This window comes from Podarcis raffonei, chromosome 16 (assembly GCF_027172205.1).
Source record: "Podarcis raffonei isolate rPodRaf1 chromosome 16, rPodRaf1.pri, whole genome shotgun sequence".
Lineage (NCBI taxonomy): Eukaryota > Metazoa > Chordata > Lepidosauria > Squamata > Lacertidae > Podarcis > Podarcis raffonei.
Window position 1 is genome coordinate 5,576,803 of NC_070617.1, and position 16,375 is coordinate 5,593,177.

The following is a 16,375-nucleotide window of genomic DNA, read 5'->3' on the forward strand; positions in this document are numbered from 1 at the left end:
GTGTTATGAGAACTATAAGGTCTAAGATATAAAATAAATGTTCATAAATGTACCAGGCAAACACATACATAAATATATAAACCACATGTCTGAAACAGTACAGGAAAGAAGTTCTGAAACCATTTTGACTCTCCCAAATTGACCTCAAATGTTTCTCTGCAAGGAGGAAGGAAATGGGAAAACCTACCCATTGTCCCTTTGCTCACAAATCCTGTCTTAAGGGCATGTCTGTGTATGAATAGTATGAGCCTGTGGCCTGGATTCAGGAACTGAGTATTTACCATCACAAAAGAATGGCCAGACTGCCGATGTAATTCAATCATTGACCATTATCAGGTACCCTGGCAGACAGGTTTTCTGCTGTAGACCGCCCCTTCAGTGATGTATGTATGATGTATTGTGAGGTGGTCGTGAGCTACAGGGTGGCGATTTCAAAAGTCTATATAAGGGCTTGCACACCATGGTTCTGGTTCCTCCTCCTCCCTGCATGTGCTGGGTGAAAACCATGTTGCAACAGCTGAATAAAGATCAGGCTTACTAGCTGCTTTGCTTCTCAATATTCTCTGCTTTCCCTCTGTTATTTTCTCCTACCGATAGAGAACCTACATAAGGACTCTATACGGGCTCTTGGGTACCCCATAATGTTAATGCTGTAGTTTAATCTTGTTTTTTAAGTTGTATTTTAATCAACTTGATTTTATTATTGATTGTTAGCCGCCCTGAGCCTTGTCTTGCCTGGGGAGGGCGGGGTATAAATAAAATTTATTATTATTATTAGGGGGAAAGGAGCAGGTTTTTCTTATAACAGTAGTACCTGAGTTCACCCTTCATGGATCATCTTCTGTGGTTCTCCGGGGGCAGCTGAGGACATGCCAGGATCTGGCTGCCATGGACACTTCCATCCCAGGATGACCTGCATTCAGAGGCATCCTACCTCGAACAGCGGAGGGAGAACGTAACCATTGTGGCTGGCAGCCACAGAGAACCTTCTCCTCCATAGATTTGTCTAATCCACTTTTACAGCCATCCAAGCTGGTTCCCCTGCTGAATCTGGTGCACAGCCTTATCGATCTCTGTGCTCAAGGTAGCTATATTTTAAAAAAATTAGAAACCCACAATAGGGTGCTAATGCTTTTCATCTGGGCAGCTAAAAGATGAGAAACAGGTGTGCAAGTTTCCAGATACACCAGCATCAAGCAAAGGACAGCTGGTGTGTGGGAGAAATTTGCCTGCAGGTGTAGCCATCTCTGTTTACAAGTTGCAAAAGATTAAGGAGGGAGGAGCAGGCAGGCATTCAAATAAGGCTGCATGAAGCATCCTTCAGATATCAGTTTGCACTCAGGCCTCTTAAAGGTAAAGGGAACCCTGACCATTAGGTCCAGTCATAGCTGACTCTGGGGTTGCGGTGCTCAACTCGCTTGATTGGCCAAGGGAGCCGGTGTACAGCTTCTGGGTTATGTGGCCAGCATGACTAAGCCGCTTCTGGCGAACCAGAGCAGCGCACGGAAACGCCGTTTACCTTCCCGCCGGAGCCGTACCTATTTATCTACTTGCACTTTGACGTGCTTTTGAACTGCTAGGTTGGCAGGAGCAGGGACCGAGCAATGGGAGCTCACCCCGTCACGGGGATTCAAACCACCGACCTTCTGATCGGCAAGTCCTAGGCTCTGTGGTTTAACCCACAGCACCACCTGCGTCCCCTCAGGCCTCTTAGGAAGTAGCAATCTCTCTCTCTCACACACACAGAAGCTATTTCTCTGCCCCTAAAATCCAAAAACCAGCCATCATCCCTCAGACCTCTGCTCCATCCTTAGGCGAAACACACAAAAGTGATTCACGTGTGATGTTCACTTAGAGCTTATCCACACCTACGCTTTCCAGAAATCCACACTTTTTAAAGCATTTCCACCCCTGCACAAGCTTTCACCATGAAAACCCACTCTCTGAAGCTGAATCAGAGCTAATGTCAATCCAGGTCTTCCACGGACAGATGTTTGCTCTGACTCAGCTTTAAAGGGCGGGTGGTCGTGGGGAAAAATCTGGAGCAAAAAAGAAAGAATCAACATAGAATCATAGAGTTGTAGAGTGGGAAGGGAACATGAGGGTCATCTAGTCCAACCCCCTGCAATGCAGGAATCTTCCACCCAATGTGGAACTTGAACCCACAATTCTGGGATTAGGAATCTCCTGCTTAACCGACTGAGCTATGCACACACCCTTCCACACTTGTGCACGTGTACCAGAGACAGTGTGTGCCGGTGTTCTGTTCAGTGGGTGGAGAATCTTTTGGAAGTGAAACTTCTCCTTCCAGGCATTGATAGGTTCATAGCAGTGCAGGTTTGTGTTGAAAGAAATTCAGACAGACTCCAGCTCTTCAGTCAGTTCAGTCCCTTACTGACAGATTCAAAGCATTAAGGCAGTTTCACTAAATGCAGGCTATTCCACTAGATTGCTAATAGAAGGCGCAGGCTTCAAATACAAAGCAAGGACAAGACAGCACAGAGTTCAGTATCAATCTGGCAGAGCTTCCTTGCAGCGAAGGAAAGGAAGATTTTCCTTAACAGAAATTAAAGGAATCTCAACATATCCATAGAAAACCCTGGAAAACAGTGGCCAGTCAGGGTGGATAATACTTTTTTTATAGTTTTATTTCTGAATTCCAAAAGTTTACAAATGGATCCATGCTTCCCAGATACACATTCATTTCACTTCCCCTCCATCCCTCCATGGTCTCCCCCCCCATAATTTCTAAAATTAATGCGCATTATAGATACCCTGTGGCAGTGATAATGTGTACCCCTAGAAATCATTGAGTGCACTTCTAATAGAGAAGCTATGGGAGCCTGTTACTTTATGAAACCAATGATTTTGCAAGCCCCCCACCCCCCCATAAAAACTGGGGCAGAAATACAGCTAATACAGTGGTACCTTTGGCTACAGATGCTTCAGGTTACAGACTCCGCTAACCCAGAAATAGTACCTCGGGTTAAGAACTTTGCTTTGGGATGAGAACAGAAAGCGCACGGCGGCAGCGGGAGGCCCCATTAGCTAAAGTGGTGCTTCAGGTTAAGAACAGTTTCAGGTTAAGAACGGACCACCAGAACGAATTAAGTTCTTAACCTGAGGTACCACTGTATGTGAATCCCAAAGATACAGCTCAAAGTTAGAACGTAAGTTGCTACATGATGCAAATGGCATCACGTAACACAGGTTCCCAACATGCACACTAACACAATGTATCAGAACACGGTGGGAATCAAAACCTAATCAGCAGAAATTGCCAGTGCTTACTGCGCATGTGTATTAAACATGAAATGAGGTAATGATGTGCATGATTGGTGGAAACTGAAATGCTTTGTTTGAAATTTTATAAATGCCGCTGCCTGGACCATCGGGCGGGGTTGCAGTTTTGCGGAACGATCCAACTGTAACCTATTGTTTTGCAATAAACAACTTTGGACTCCTAACTCCTCTTGTTTCTGAGTTTTATTGGCGTAAACTGAGGAGATACTGTATTTCACTCCATAAGATGCACTTTTCCCCTCCTAAAAAGTAAGGGGAAATGTGTGTGCATCTTATGGAGCAAATGCAGGTGGGAGGCTCTGCTCAGCGCTCCCTTTAAAGAGCCACATGGAGCATGTGTGTGGCCGTTGGGGGCTTTTACCCAAGGAGGGAGAAGGGCTGCCCTCTGTCCCTTCCCACACCTCCCGGAAAAGCCAGCAAGAGCCGTTGCCAGGCTCTGCTCAGCGCTCCCTTGTAAGGGCTCCCTTTCGTCCCTCATCCCGCTTTGCTGGGAAACCAGCAGAAGAGGCGCTGCGCAACTATCGCTCTTGCTCTGCTGGCTTCAGCGAGAGCTGCGCAGTTTGCTCTGCTGGCTTCTCAGCAAAGTGGGAGGAGGAGGGACGGAAGGGTTTAAAGCAAGAAAAGCGAGACCCGCTTACATGCTCTGTGCAGAATATTTTTTTTTTCTTGCTTTCCCCCTCTAAAAACTAGGTGCGTCTTATGGTCAGGTGCATCTTATGGAGCGAAAAATACGGCTATTTTCTGGCTTACAACAATCCTGCACCTTAAGTTTTTCCACACTACAGTCATACTTCATGTTACAGACGCTTCGGGTTACGTGTTTTCGGGTTGCGGACCGTGGGGGGTGGGGCGGCGGAGTGTCACTTTAAGTATTATTATTTTTTACCTCACTATAATAAGTCGTCTCCGAAAAACCCTTTGCCACTTTACATGTCCACCACATATGGTAAAAAGTGTCGGAATTCAAGCGAGCAGAGCCTCCAACTTAGCTCTTAGTCCAGAGGAATTTGGCCACCCTCCAGGTGCCCGGCTTGAATCCTTATGACCTCCTGTCTGCGTCTCCCGGCAAGATCAAAGGAGGTCTCTTCGGCGATTCTCCTCAACGTGAAGGAGAACACACCACTCCTCCCCCTCCCATCTCCAGGGGGGGGGAATGAGACAGACAGAAATGTATCTACATGTCTTTATTTCTGTCTTTCAGCAGTACAGAGAAAACATGTCTGCACACTCTGCTTCCCAACTGCAGAGAGAGAATAAACTCCACCCATGTACTTCCAGTACAGGGTCATGTGTCACTCTGAGGTAACATCCGGCTCTCAGAGCACTTTACAGACTGTGCCTGGTTCCCACGGTACAATCCAATAACATCCACATCCTGTTTACCATTCCAGCCACCTGGTGCTTGCTTCTGCATTGCTCCTTTTTCGTAACATCCTCCCCCAAAAGAATCAATGCGTGTTGCAGCAAGCAAAGCATGATCCAGAGAAGAAAACAGTTGTTATACACATAACACTCCCCTGTTGTTTCAGTTCCACTCTTGGAACTCCCCGCCACTGGTTTCCCCAGTGTACCTCTCTGGTTGTCTGGTTTCCAAGGAATGAGTGCATCTGCATTACCTTGGCTAGCAACTCTCTGTTGTGTCTTTGTCTCTGACTTAGACACAGCTCCAACCTGTCCTCGGTTGTTTACAACAGCAACACATGCAACAGCTAAGTTAGCAAACTCTTTTGAGTACCTCTTGGGTGGTTGACCCTTTGTAACTCTCTCAGACCTACGTATGAGGTGCTGATCCTCTCTGCTCACTGGTCCAGTCTCAGGACTCTTTGGAGAACTAGTTCCAATGGTAAACAGTGGTTCATCCTTCAGTTGTGAAGGCCTATCTATTGTGTGAGACTTCCTCTCAATGACTGTGACAACTGAGCTCTCCGAGCTATCGGTGTCATCACTTTCATTACAGCTGTAATCAGTGAAATCATCATCATCTGAATCGTCCTCAGTGGGAAATGTGTGTACTATCACTCTCTCCTGTTCAGGAGCACTCTCTAGAAATTTTGTGAGAATCACCTGACCAGATTCAGACAAAATTACTCTGTAGAGACCCTTTTCATACCCCACAAAAATGCCTCTGGCATTCTTTACTCCACCTGGAGCTTCTGTTCTCACATGAGACCCAAAAACCTTGAAATGGGCAACAGAAGGTTTTCTGTGGAACAGTTTCTCAAAAGGAGAACTTCCCAACTCTTTTGAAACCTTTCTCACTTTCGTATAACAGAACGACATTAGAGACTCGGCCCAGTACTCATGTGGCAGATGTGAACTTAGCAATTGCGCTTCCATCCCCTTTTGCAATTCTCTGTTCACCCGTACACAGACACCCCTGTTCCACGCTTCCGCTGAAACAGAAATCTTGTGTCTGATCCCCTTCTTCTGCAGGAACCTTTGGAAATCCTGTAAAAGAAAAATCTGCTTCTCATCTGTGAATAGACAATCAATGTTAGCATCATGCATACTCTTAACTTTGTCACAAAACTCCTGAAACCTCTCCAAGGCTTCCTGTGGCTTTCTCAACACATAAACCCAGACATAGTTAGAGAAATGATCCACACACACAAGATAATATCTTGCATTGCCTCTAGATGGTTCTAGAGGACCAATCACATCAGCATACACCCGCTGAAATGCCCTGTTGACCCCGGTCTCCTTCTTGCTCACACCTGCAAGAGAAACTAGGTTAGACACAGATGAATTACATTCCATGTAATCACTTTGTGCAAAAGTCAACAAATATAGTCCATCCTTTTGTTTGGCAGAAAAATATAACTCTCCATCTTTGTAGATCTCGCAGCTCTCAGCATCGTAGGACAGTTTCAGTCCTTTCTTTGCAATCTGCGATACACTCAGCAGATTGAACTTCAATTCAGGAACCAAGTAAACATTGTTTATTGTCAAGTCCAGGCTCTTAAGATAGACAGTCCCTTTTCCGGTCGCTTCCAGCTCCTGACCGTTGGCCTGTGTCACAGTGAAGCTTTGCTTCTTAAACGTTGAAAAGAGTCCTCTGTGTGGGGACATATGAACCGTCGCTGCAGTGTCGATAATAAACGCGTTCCCAACATCTGGCGTGGTTCCTCTCGCCATCAAAGCCTTTGCAGGTTCCACCATAGGCTTGGTACGACCTTTGCCTGACGCCTCAGGCGTTGCTGAGCGGCCCTTCGCTCCTTTTGGCTGACGTGGCTTCTTACAGTTCCGCTGAAGATGCCCAGCCTGTCCACAATTGTAACAACGGACAGTATTCAAAGCTACAGCTTTCTCTCCAGTAGCTTCATCGGTGGGGGAATTAGAACTCCGTTCCTCCCTCCCCCTGTCCTTTTCTTCCAGTGCAGCATGCCGGCTGTGTTCTTCTAGAACCACGGCACTCAGGGGCACTCCCCCCTTCTTGGCATCCATGCTGAATCCAAGGGTCAGCTTTACACTCAATCTCAAGCCAGCTTTCACTTTTCAAGCCAGTAAACTCCAAAAGTCTCTGTTTACTGCTTCACTGGCAGGCAAACCTTTGGGCTGTTTTTTTTTCAAAACCCTTGCACAGCTGCGCAGATACACTTTCGATTTCCCAGGCTCTTTTTAGGCCACTCAGTAACTGGCAGACGTTGCCTAGCAACCTGCTCAGGACGGGATTCCTTATCTCACCACAGGAATTCCTGGTATGCAAGCTTGCTCTTTCAGAGCTGTTTTTCAAACGCAGCTATTGTGAACCAGAAAATAAGCCTTTCTGCGTTCATTCTCTCTAGCCCGAAATACAGCATACCTTCTCTGGCTCCGTTGCCTTGAAATACACTCCTCTCGGTGTCCAGCTTGTCTGTTCAGCTTCTGGCTGCAGGCAGACGCTTTTCTTTATCTCCTTAGGTGCAGAGGATGGCAACGATTCATCGACCTCTCACCTCTCATGCAGATTCTCATAGATCAGATAACCATCGGTCTGCTACCAGTTGTCGGAATTCAAGCGAGCAGAGCCTCCAACTTAGCTCTTAGTCCAGAGGAATTTGGCCACCCTCCAGGTGCCCGGCTTGAATCCTTATGACCTCCTGTCTGCGTCTCCCGGCAAGATCAAAGGAGGTCTCTTCGGCGATTCTCCTCAACGTGAAGGAGAACACACCACTCCTCCCCCTCCCATCTCCAGGGGGGGGAATGAGACAGACAGAAATGTATCTACATGTCTTTATTTCTGTCTTTCAGCAGTACAGAGAAAACATGTCTGCACACTCTGCTTCCCAACTGCAGAGAGAGAATAAACTCCACCCATGTACTTCCAGTACAGGGTCATGTGTCACTCTGAGGTAACATCCGGCTCTCAGAGCACTTTACAGACTGTGCCTGGTTCCCACGGTACAATCCAATAACATCCACATCCTGTTTACCATTCCAGCCACCTGGTGCTTGCTTCTGCATTGCTCCTTTTTCGAACCTTCTGGTTCTGTACATTTCCAGCATATACCTGACTGATTTGTACATTTCTGCTAGCTTATTCAGTGTCAGATACCATCTATAAATCATTTCCACAAATTTTTCTTTCAAAGCATAACATGCTGCAAATTTTACATTTCAGCAATTTACCCCTGCCTCCATTGACAGGGTGTGCAATACTGAACAAGATGGAGCCATTCCCTGATCTCTGCTGAGTGGTCATGTTTCCCTTGGGAGTTCAGACATGGAAGAGACTGATGTATCGTTTATTTTACGCCAGGATATATTCAGGACTAGAATAAAACAAGGAATAAAGTCTACACAAATCCAGAGTGGAGTCCCTAAGACTGTTGGGTGGCGCCTTGTACACCTCCTTCTGGCAACTCCTGCAGCCACACCGGCGCCAAATGTCTTGTTCTGCTTTCCTTTGGACCACATCAGCCAGGCCGAGGGGGGGGTCAGTCTTGCCCCACAGGAAGGTCACTTTGGTGCTGCAAACACTGTGGTTCGGCTTCATCCCCAGAGGAGCACGCCATTTTCTCTCAAGGCAGACAGAGGCCAACCTAGACACCTACACACATAAGAAAAACATTCTGAAAAATGTTTCGTTTTTTAAAAAATGTGGTTTTTAAAAAATACATTGAATTTTACATAAGGCTCACCATTACCATCTAGTGTCACGTTGTATATTGCACATTTGTTGTTGTTTAGTTGTTTAGTCATGTCACTACTGGGAAAACCATGGCTTTAACTATACGGACCTTTGTTGGCAGAAATAAAGCAAATAATGAAGCCATCAATCCTAGCATGCGGGGGGCCACCTTATCTAAATTATATAATTCGGTATTTGAATGATTGGTATTAATAATAGTATTATAAATTGGTTATAATGAGGCCATTATTGGATTGTAATTGAAAACGAATAGAAAACATTATTTAAAAAAGAGTATTTTGTCAGCTGATAAATAGTGGCGCTGTGGTCTAAACCACTGAGCCTTTTGAGCTTGCCACTTGGAAGTTCAGCGGTTCGAATCCCCGCGATGGGGTGAGCTCCCGTTGCTCGGTCCCAGCTCCTGCCAACCTAGCAGTTTGAAAGCATGCCAGTGCAAGTAGATAAACAGGTACCGCTCTGGCGGGAAGCTAAACGGCATTTATGTGCGCTCTGGTTCCCATCATGGTGTTCTGTTGTGCCAGTAGTGGTTTAGTGATGCTGGCCACATGACCCGATAAGCTGTCTGTGGATAAACGCTGGCTCCCTTGGCCTGAAAGCGAGATGAGCTCCACAAACCCAGAGTCGCCTCTGACTGGACTTAACCGTCCAGGGGTCCTTTACCATTTACCTTAAGGTAAAGGGACCCCTGACCATTAGGTCCAGTCATGACCGACTCTGGGGTTGCGGCGCTCATCTCGCTTAACTGGCCGAGGGAGCCAGTGTACAGCTTCCGGGGCATGTGGCCAGCATGACAAAGCCGCTTCTGGCGAACCAGAGCAGCGCACGGAAACACCGTTTGATATGCTTTCGAACTGCTAAGCTGGCAGGAGCAGGGACTGAGCAACGGGAGCTCACCCCATCATGGGGATTCAAACCGCCGACCTTCTGATCAGCAAGTCCTAGGTTCTGTGGTTTAACCCAAAGCGCCACCCGCATCCCACCCTTTATCTTTACCTAAATAGTATCTGCTGGTATGTGCCTTAAATAATTGTTACTGCCTTATTTATAACAATTTTCAGGATGTTAGAGCTCTAGCATTATTGAAATAAAATGTTTGGAGTTCGATATTCTGCACACCATCAAGTGCTTCTCCCACCACTACAGGACTAAACTTTGACACAAAATTGTAGCACATTTTTGAAAGACTCATTGGCCATCAGATGCATCAGATGCAGAGAAAACCCAGTCTGAAAACCCTCTGTAAAAATCTTCCCAGCATAGGAACAAACAAAACATTGGGAACAAACCAACAGTTTACACACATACCCCTTGCTATGGTGAGTTATTTGTCCTTCAAACGTGTTTCCACTGTGCAACAGGTTTATCAACCCTATTAACCCTAACCCCTGGGTCTTCCCAGTTTGCAGAAATTTAGCCATCCAAATTTAAATGAATGGAATTAAATAAATGAAGATTTTGATTCAATCTCAGGTAATCTTGTTATATTTCAAAAGGCAAAAGGTGGCCCCTTCTAAAATTCTAGTCCGCAGATCCCCACTGACCCTTAAAATGGTAGGGTCCTCACAATGTAAAAATGAAAAACATGACAAAAGCTGCTTCAATAAAAGCACAATTTGTTTTTTCCCTGGAAGATATCAGAGATGAAACACGGCAGAGAGAGAGGGAGGGAGGACCCTGCTTTGTGACCAAAACAATACAAGCGTTTGATCTTGCACATTTTATTTCTAATTTCATTGTTCTCCACAATCCAATTCCCCACATGCAAATAACAGGATCTTGTGAGATGGGTTTTCCTCTTAATTTCTAAAGCTAACAGCTGACCTGAGCACCGCACTGTCTTGCAAAGGAACTGAAGATATGGGAAATCACTTGAGAGTCAAATCTTTCTGAATGTAGTGGAAAATATTTCAGCAGGGCACGCGACACAGAGAGGACTGTTTAAGAAATTACGGTCGGGTGCAAAATAGAACAGCTTCTCAAGCAATTGCACGAACTTCCGGACCATTTCTGACCACAGTTCAGAGTTTCCCTGATAGCATCAGCTGCAAAGTTTCTAATTTAAACAAAGGTTTATGGAACTTTTGAATCAAGAAAATGGAGTGCTTAGTAAATTAAGTATGATAAAAGATTCAGAGAGGAATAGCTTAGACAAATTGCCAAGACAGGGCTTCAGTGCTCGAGTGAGAGTGTTCTCAGGCTCATCCCCTGCTTTTTGGCCAAGCTAGCGTGGAGACCTCCTGCTCTATATTCAGAAGAACCCCCTGGGCTGCTCCATGGCGGGCTACCATTCTGGTGACAAAGGTGGGTCAAGTTAGATGCTCAGCTAAATCGGTTTTCCTAATGGCCTCCCCTCAGGCTGTGCCTGGGGGAAAGTGTGGGGTCACTGCTATCTGATGGACTTTAGGGAACATCACGGTAACCGACAGCAGTGGTTTTTACTCCAGCAAATACATCCAGGAACCTTCACGACAGAAGGAAATAAGGTACAGAAGACTGAAGGAGCCACTTGATTCCCATCCCGTGATTCAACAAATTGGGTAAACAAATTCTTATTTTGGGGGGACAGACTGCAGGTGCAGACACCCAGGTAAGCACCAGGGCTTCAGTACTGAGATAGCTTCATTCTCAGCTTTGGAGGAATGGATGCTTTGGTTGGTTCCCTCAAGACTTTCCTTCTGTTCTTACAAAAAGCTTCCTACCTCCTTTGGGTGACATCTTCCTTCTTGTCTTCCTGGTCATAATCCCAAATACAGCCAAGAAGAGGAGCAAATTGATGAGAAAACCCCACCTCCAATGCTGTATGAGTTGACGGTCACCTGTAAAGACTGGATAAAGAATAATTTTCTTTTTGTTTTTTTCAAAAAAGGTGCAAGATATTGGAAGACCACTAAAATGTTGCGCAATGCTCATTGGCGGAGCACGCATGTTGCACAGACAAGGGTCTCGGCTAGAGCTGTGCGCAACCAGCTTCTTGAAAGCCTCCACTTATCTGTTGGGATCAGAGCTACCTCAGCAATACAGAAACTTATTTATGTATACAGCTACAGCCGCAAGAAAGATATTTACCCAAAAATGGAAAGAAGAAGAAGAAGTTCCGACAAGAGAAGAATGGTTGCAGAAAACAATGGGATGTGCAGAAATGGAGAAACTTAACGGACGAATTAGGAAACCAACTTTTTATTAAGGAACAGAAATGGTTTATTGAACAAATTGCAAACAGATTAAGACATTAGCAGGATTACTGTAAAAACTTGCAGTTTTATAAACAGATATAGAGGAATAAAATGAATATTGTGGGGTAAAAAAAAAAAAAGGGTGTATGTTGGAGTTTTCATTGAAAAATTCACCAAAGGGTAAATGGTTAAGAAAACCCTCCCAGATTCACCCAGTGGTTATCTGCAGTAATCTATTTCCCATTACTGATCACTTCACCTGGTTCCTACTTCTTTCCTTGCTGTTTTCTCATTATTATATGTAGGTAAGGTAAAGAGACCCCTGACTGTTAGGTCCAGTTGTGACTGACTCTGGGGTTGCGATGCTCATCTCGCTTTATTGGCCGAGGGAGCCGGCGTACAGCTTCCGGGTCATGTGGCCAGCATGACTAAGCTGCTTCTGGCGAACCAGAGCAGTGCACGGAAATGCCGTTTACCTTCCCGCCGGAGCGGTACCTATTGATCTACTTGCACTTTGACGTGCTTTCGAACAGCTAGGTGGACAGGAGCAGGGACCAAACAATGGGAGCTCACCCGTCACGGGGATTCGAACCACCGACCTTCTGATTGGCAAGTCCTAGGCTCGGTGGTTTAACCCACAACGCCACCCGTCTCCCGATTTTTATGTACTTAGAGGTTAATTTTTATTATTACCATTATTATGTGGTTTATAAGCTATGCTGAGAATGCTTGAATGGCTGTGAAATCCTTTCATTGTTAGAGAACTCCATTCATTGCCAAAGCTGCTGTTTTCCATGGATAGAAAACCCACATGTCGTAAGCCCCAGATGTTTTTTCATGCCAGATGTTGGCTTGATGGCTGCCAATGACTGGCCTTCTTGCTGCTCTGAGAATGCAAGCTCAAATATTGGTGAGACAAAAACACAGCTGGGTCTGTGAAGTAGAAAAGAGGTTGAATGTTTTGGACTTTGTGAGAAAATCTATCCCACAGCAGGCTTGTTGGGCTACACTATCTCTGGGTTTAATATATATATAGATATCTAGGGAGACTTTCAGATAACAACTTTTATAAATATGCTTTTAAATATAATGCTGTTGTCAGGATGAAAAGAGCCACATAAATTATGGCACAAGCAAAGAGGCTTGTGTTTACAGTGTCTGTTATAGCTTTTGAAGCTTGTGAAAACTGCATTTTTCAGATAAAAATTTTAACTTGTTTTTGAGGGTTGCTTTTAAAAATATGTTTTAATGAATATTCTAGATTCCTTTGTAAACCGCTAGCATTGTTCAATAAAAAGAGAGAGAGAGAAGAAACAGATAAGACAACACCCAGAACTTCACCTGTTGGTTTTCTGCAAGAATTGTGTAATTGTCCCCAAATGACCTCACCTTCCACCTCCTTCTCAGTTCTCTGTGGCCTTCTTGAGTCCGATTATAGGCTTATTGATTTGTTTGTTAGAATTGTGTTTGAATTTTGCAAGCTGGTTATGCGGACCGATTCCTAAGTTTGCAACGGTTCATGAATCTGTCTAGATTTCCATTTGAAAAATTTAAAATCTTTCCAATTCACTGACCCCATGATAAGGCTCATTTTGAAATGAACACGGAAGGAAAGTTTTGGGTGTTCAACATCCCAGTCAACTACCCAGCTAATGCATAATGAAGAAGGGGAGGAGGGCAAATAACTGTTCAGCTTTCACTGTGTTTTATGCGCTTTTAAAGATTAAATTAATGATTTTTTAATTAAGTGGTTTCTGCAGTTTTCTAAATAAAATAGAGAGTCGCTCACCTTCAGTTTGGCAGATGTGCAGCAAGTTGGGGGAGATGCTTTTCTGATCTGCTGGATTGGTGACCAGGCAGGTGATTTTGGGCTCTGAGGAGTTGAGCTTCCAGAACAAGTGGAGACTGTTGCCATTGCCAGAGAGGTTATATGACTTTGAACCATCTTCTAAGTCCCTGAAGGCATCTCCTCCTTTCCAAGAGATGTTGAATTCTCCGTTTCCAGGCACCTGACACTGCAGGGTCACATTGCAGCCATCTGGGCTCTTGGAGACAACTTGGGAGAGGATTTTTGGTTCTGGGACTGGTTCTGTGGAAAAACATATGAAAAGCTCATACGTTTCCAAGCACAATTCAAAGTGTTGGTGCTGAACTTTAAAGCCCTTTAAAGCCTCAGCCCAGTATACCTGAAGGAGCGTTTCCACCCCCACACTGAGGTCCAGCTTTGAGGGCCTTCTGGTGGTTCCCTCCCTGCGAGAAGTGAAGTCACAGGGAACCAGGCAGAGGGCCTTCTCAGTGGTGGCACCCGCACTGTGGAACGCCCTCCCGTCAGATGTCAAGGAAATAAACAACTATCTGACTTTTAGAAGACATCTGAAGGCAGCCCTGTTTAGGGAAGATTTAATGTTTGATCTTGCATCGTGGTTTTAATATTCTGTTGGGAGCCGCTCAGAGTGGCTTGGGAAACCCAGCCAGATGTCCAGCAACATCACTGCTGAAGGAGAAAAAACTTGGCTCTTTTTCCAGGCTCTATTCCACAATAAATAGACACAGGTGAATAAAGAACTACTTACCATACACAGAGAGATGGAAAGTGTAATCTTCATACTGTGTGGAAGTAAACCTCACTCTAATGGAATATTTGCCACTGTCATCCATTTCCAAGTCTTTGATCCTCATGGTGGTCTCATTGGCCATCTCCAGTCTTGGCCCAAACCTGTCCTCTGGATTGAGCCTCTCCAGTCTTCCTTCCCTCAATTCAGCCAGCTGAAATCTCAAACCATTTCCCCCCTGGAAATCCCACTCAATTGTTTTCAGTGTTTCCAAGGGGGGAATACCTACAGGGAGCAACACACAGCCTCCCAGGATCCCATTTAACGTCTCCTTGTGGGGATTCTGTACTCTGATACTTGCAGTACCTGAAAAAGTTCAGGGAGATGGAGAAGAAGGAAGGAAAAGGGAGAAACAAAGTCAAAGAAAGGGACAATGGTTGGAAAAGTCTCTCAGAATCACCGGCTTAAAGCTTTTGGATTTCTGCTCGCCTATTAATTTCAGGAATTGACCTTTACTCAAGCTTTTAAGTTATTCTCTTTGTATGTTTCTGTGGACAAGCACCAATAAAAAAATGAAATGGTTTCTGAATCCTGGGAGCCCCGATTAAAGCACATGCCAAATTCTGTATGTCTGGGAAGGGTTCCCTGGATAGAGAGGTTTTAAGCAGGCGTCAAAAAGAGTGCATTAAGGACACCTGCCTGGTGCCAAGAGGCAGGCAGTTCCGAAGTCTAGGTTCTGCTACTTTAAGATTATGATTTCTTGCAGGTGTGAAATGAATATTATGTGGCACTTGTAAGTAGTACCAATTCAAGAGTTATGGGTTAAGGTGATCCTGAAATAAACTGGTCTCAAGCTATTGAGGGCTTTATGTACCAATAGTAATGCCTAAAATTTAGTCCCATAACATAATGCCAGCCAATGCAGATCTCTGAGGAGAGGTGTTAAATGTGGACAGGGTCTTACTCATACCAGCAATTATACACTAAGTGCAGCTTTTAATTCAAGCCCAAAAGGAGACGCACTCAGAGTACATTGGATATCATTATTCAATTCTAAAAGGTGCTTTGTCAGACTGCAGAAACATCATTGCAAACTGCCTTTTTGAACACAAAGCAGCCAGATATTCCAGGGCTGAGTCTTTGAAGGATCGCTTGCGGGACCAGCTTTCCCCAGCTAAAGCTGAAATGAAATTTCCTGCAAAGAAGAATCCCTCCATTTTGAGAGGAAGAAAACTGAGGCATCTCACTCTGTTCCAACCCTAAAATGCACTTGCTTGAGAAGGAAGCAGTACTGTTTCAAACGATTTTGTAGTCGGCGGCCTCTGCATCCATCCATTACAGAACAGCGAGTCTCCTGGCTGCATCCCCTCTGTTGTTTGCGCTCTGCTGCTATTGTAGCATATTTTTGATGTCACCAAATAACAGAGCCATGAAGGGATTGTGAGGCCGCTTCAGCAGACAGGGAGCCCTTCTACACAAACGTCTTTTCCTGCAAAAACACGCGCATATCACCTTATGAAGCCTTGGAGGACTTACCAGAGGGAGAAGAAAGCAAAGACAGAGTCAGAAGAAAGAGCTCCAGGCTTCGTTTGCAGCCATTCGCAGCCCCCTTTTGCCTGCTGCGTGGAGGACTCCTCTTCAAGACACACAGACATTGGTCGTTCATCGTAAATCCATTCAGAAGATGGGTCTTAAAGCTGTGTGAAGTGATGAGAGGTTGAGCATTCTCTGTGTGCCGAAAAGAGGAAGGTGGGGGCGTTTATGGAGAGGAGAGGTGTGGTTACGAGCTGGCAGACAGCCCATTTTCTTCGACCTCCAGCTGGTCTTAGCTCCTTCTTAGTAGAGTCTGCCAATGCACAGAATAATAGAATTGTAAGCACCGGGAGAGATTGTAAGCACCATGGAGAAAAATGCATTCCCTTCGGACCCCATGAGCCTCTCTGCATGTCACACCCATTCCCAGACCTGCTTTGTGTGCAGTGAAACTCCCTCGTTTGCAAATGCCAAATTCACATTCATTCTCCAGCCTGTTTTGCCTCTCTTCTCACCGACCACCGGCACATGGTCCTCACTCAGGTTGAACAAAGTTTCCCATCCCTGCCTTAAGCTGACCAGGCTCCTGTTTTCTTCCTCTGGCTCCACTTTCAAAACTTCCTTTCACTTTCCATGGCTGATGTAAAGGTTCAAAATTCCAGCTGATGACCACCATTAAGGGG

At 45.2% G+C, this 16,375-nt stretch overlaps 1 protein-coding gene across 2 annotated transcripts; it reads right to left on the reverse strand.

The window, feature by feature from the left end:
* Positions 1–8,011: 8,011 nt before the first annotated feature.
* LOC128404099 (SLAM family member 9-like) lies at positions 8,012–15,879 on the reverse strand. Of its 2 annotated transcripts, XM_053369411.1 has the most exons (5): positions 15,696–15,879; positions 14,181–14,525; positions 13,397–13,696; positions 11,134–11,259; positions 8,012–8,332 (listed from the first exon to the last, which is right to left on the reverse strand). In XM_053369411.1, exons 1-5 carry the CDS (start codon positions 15,823–15,825, stop codon positions 8,325–8,327), a joined length of 909 nt encoding a protein of 302 aa, XP_053225386.1. In that variant the 5' UTR covers positions 15,826–15,879; the 3' UTR covers positions 8,012–8,324. The 2 variants fall into 2 exon arrangements, with proteins under 2 accessions (XP_053225386.1, XP_053225387.1); XM_053369412.1 differs by lacking the exon at positions 11,134–11,259.
* Positions 15,880–16,375: the final 496 nt, after the last annotated feature.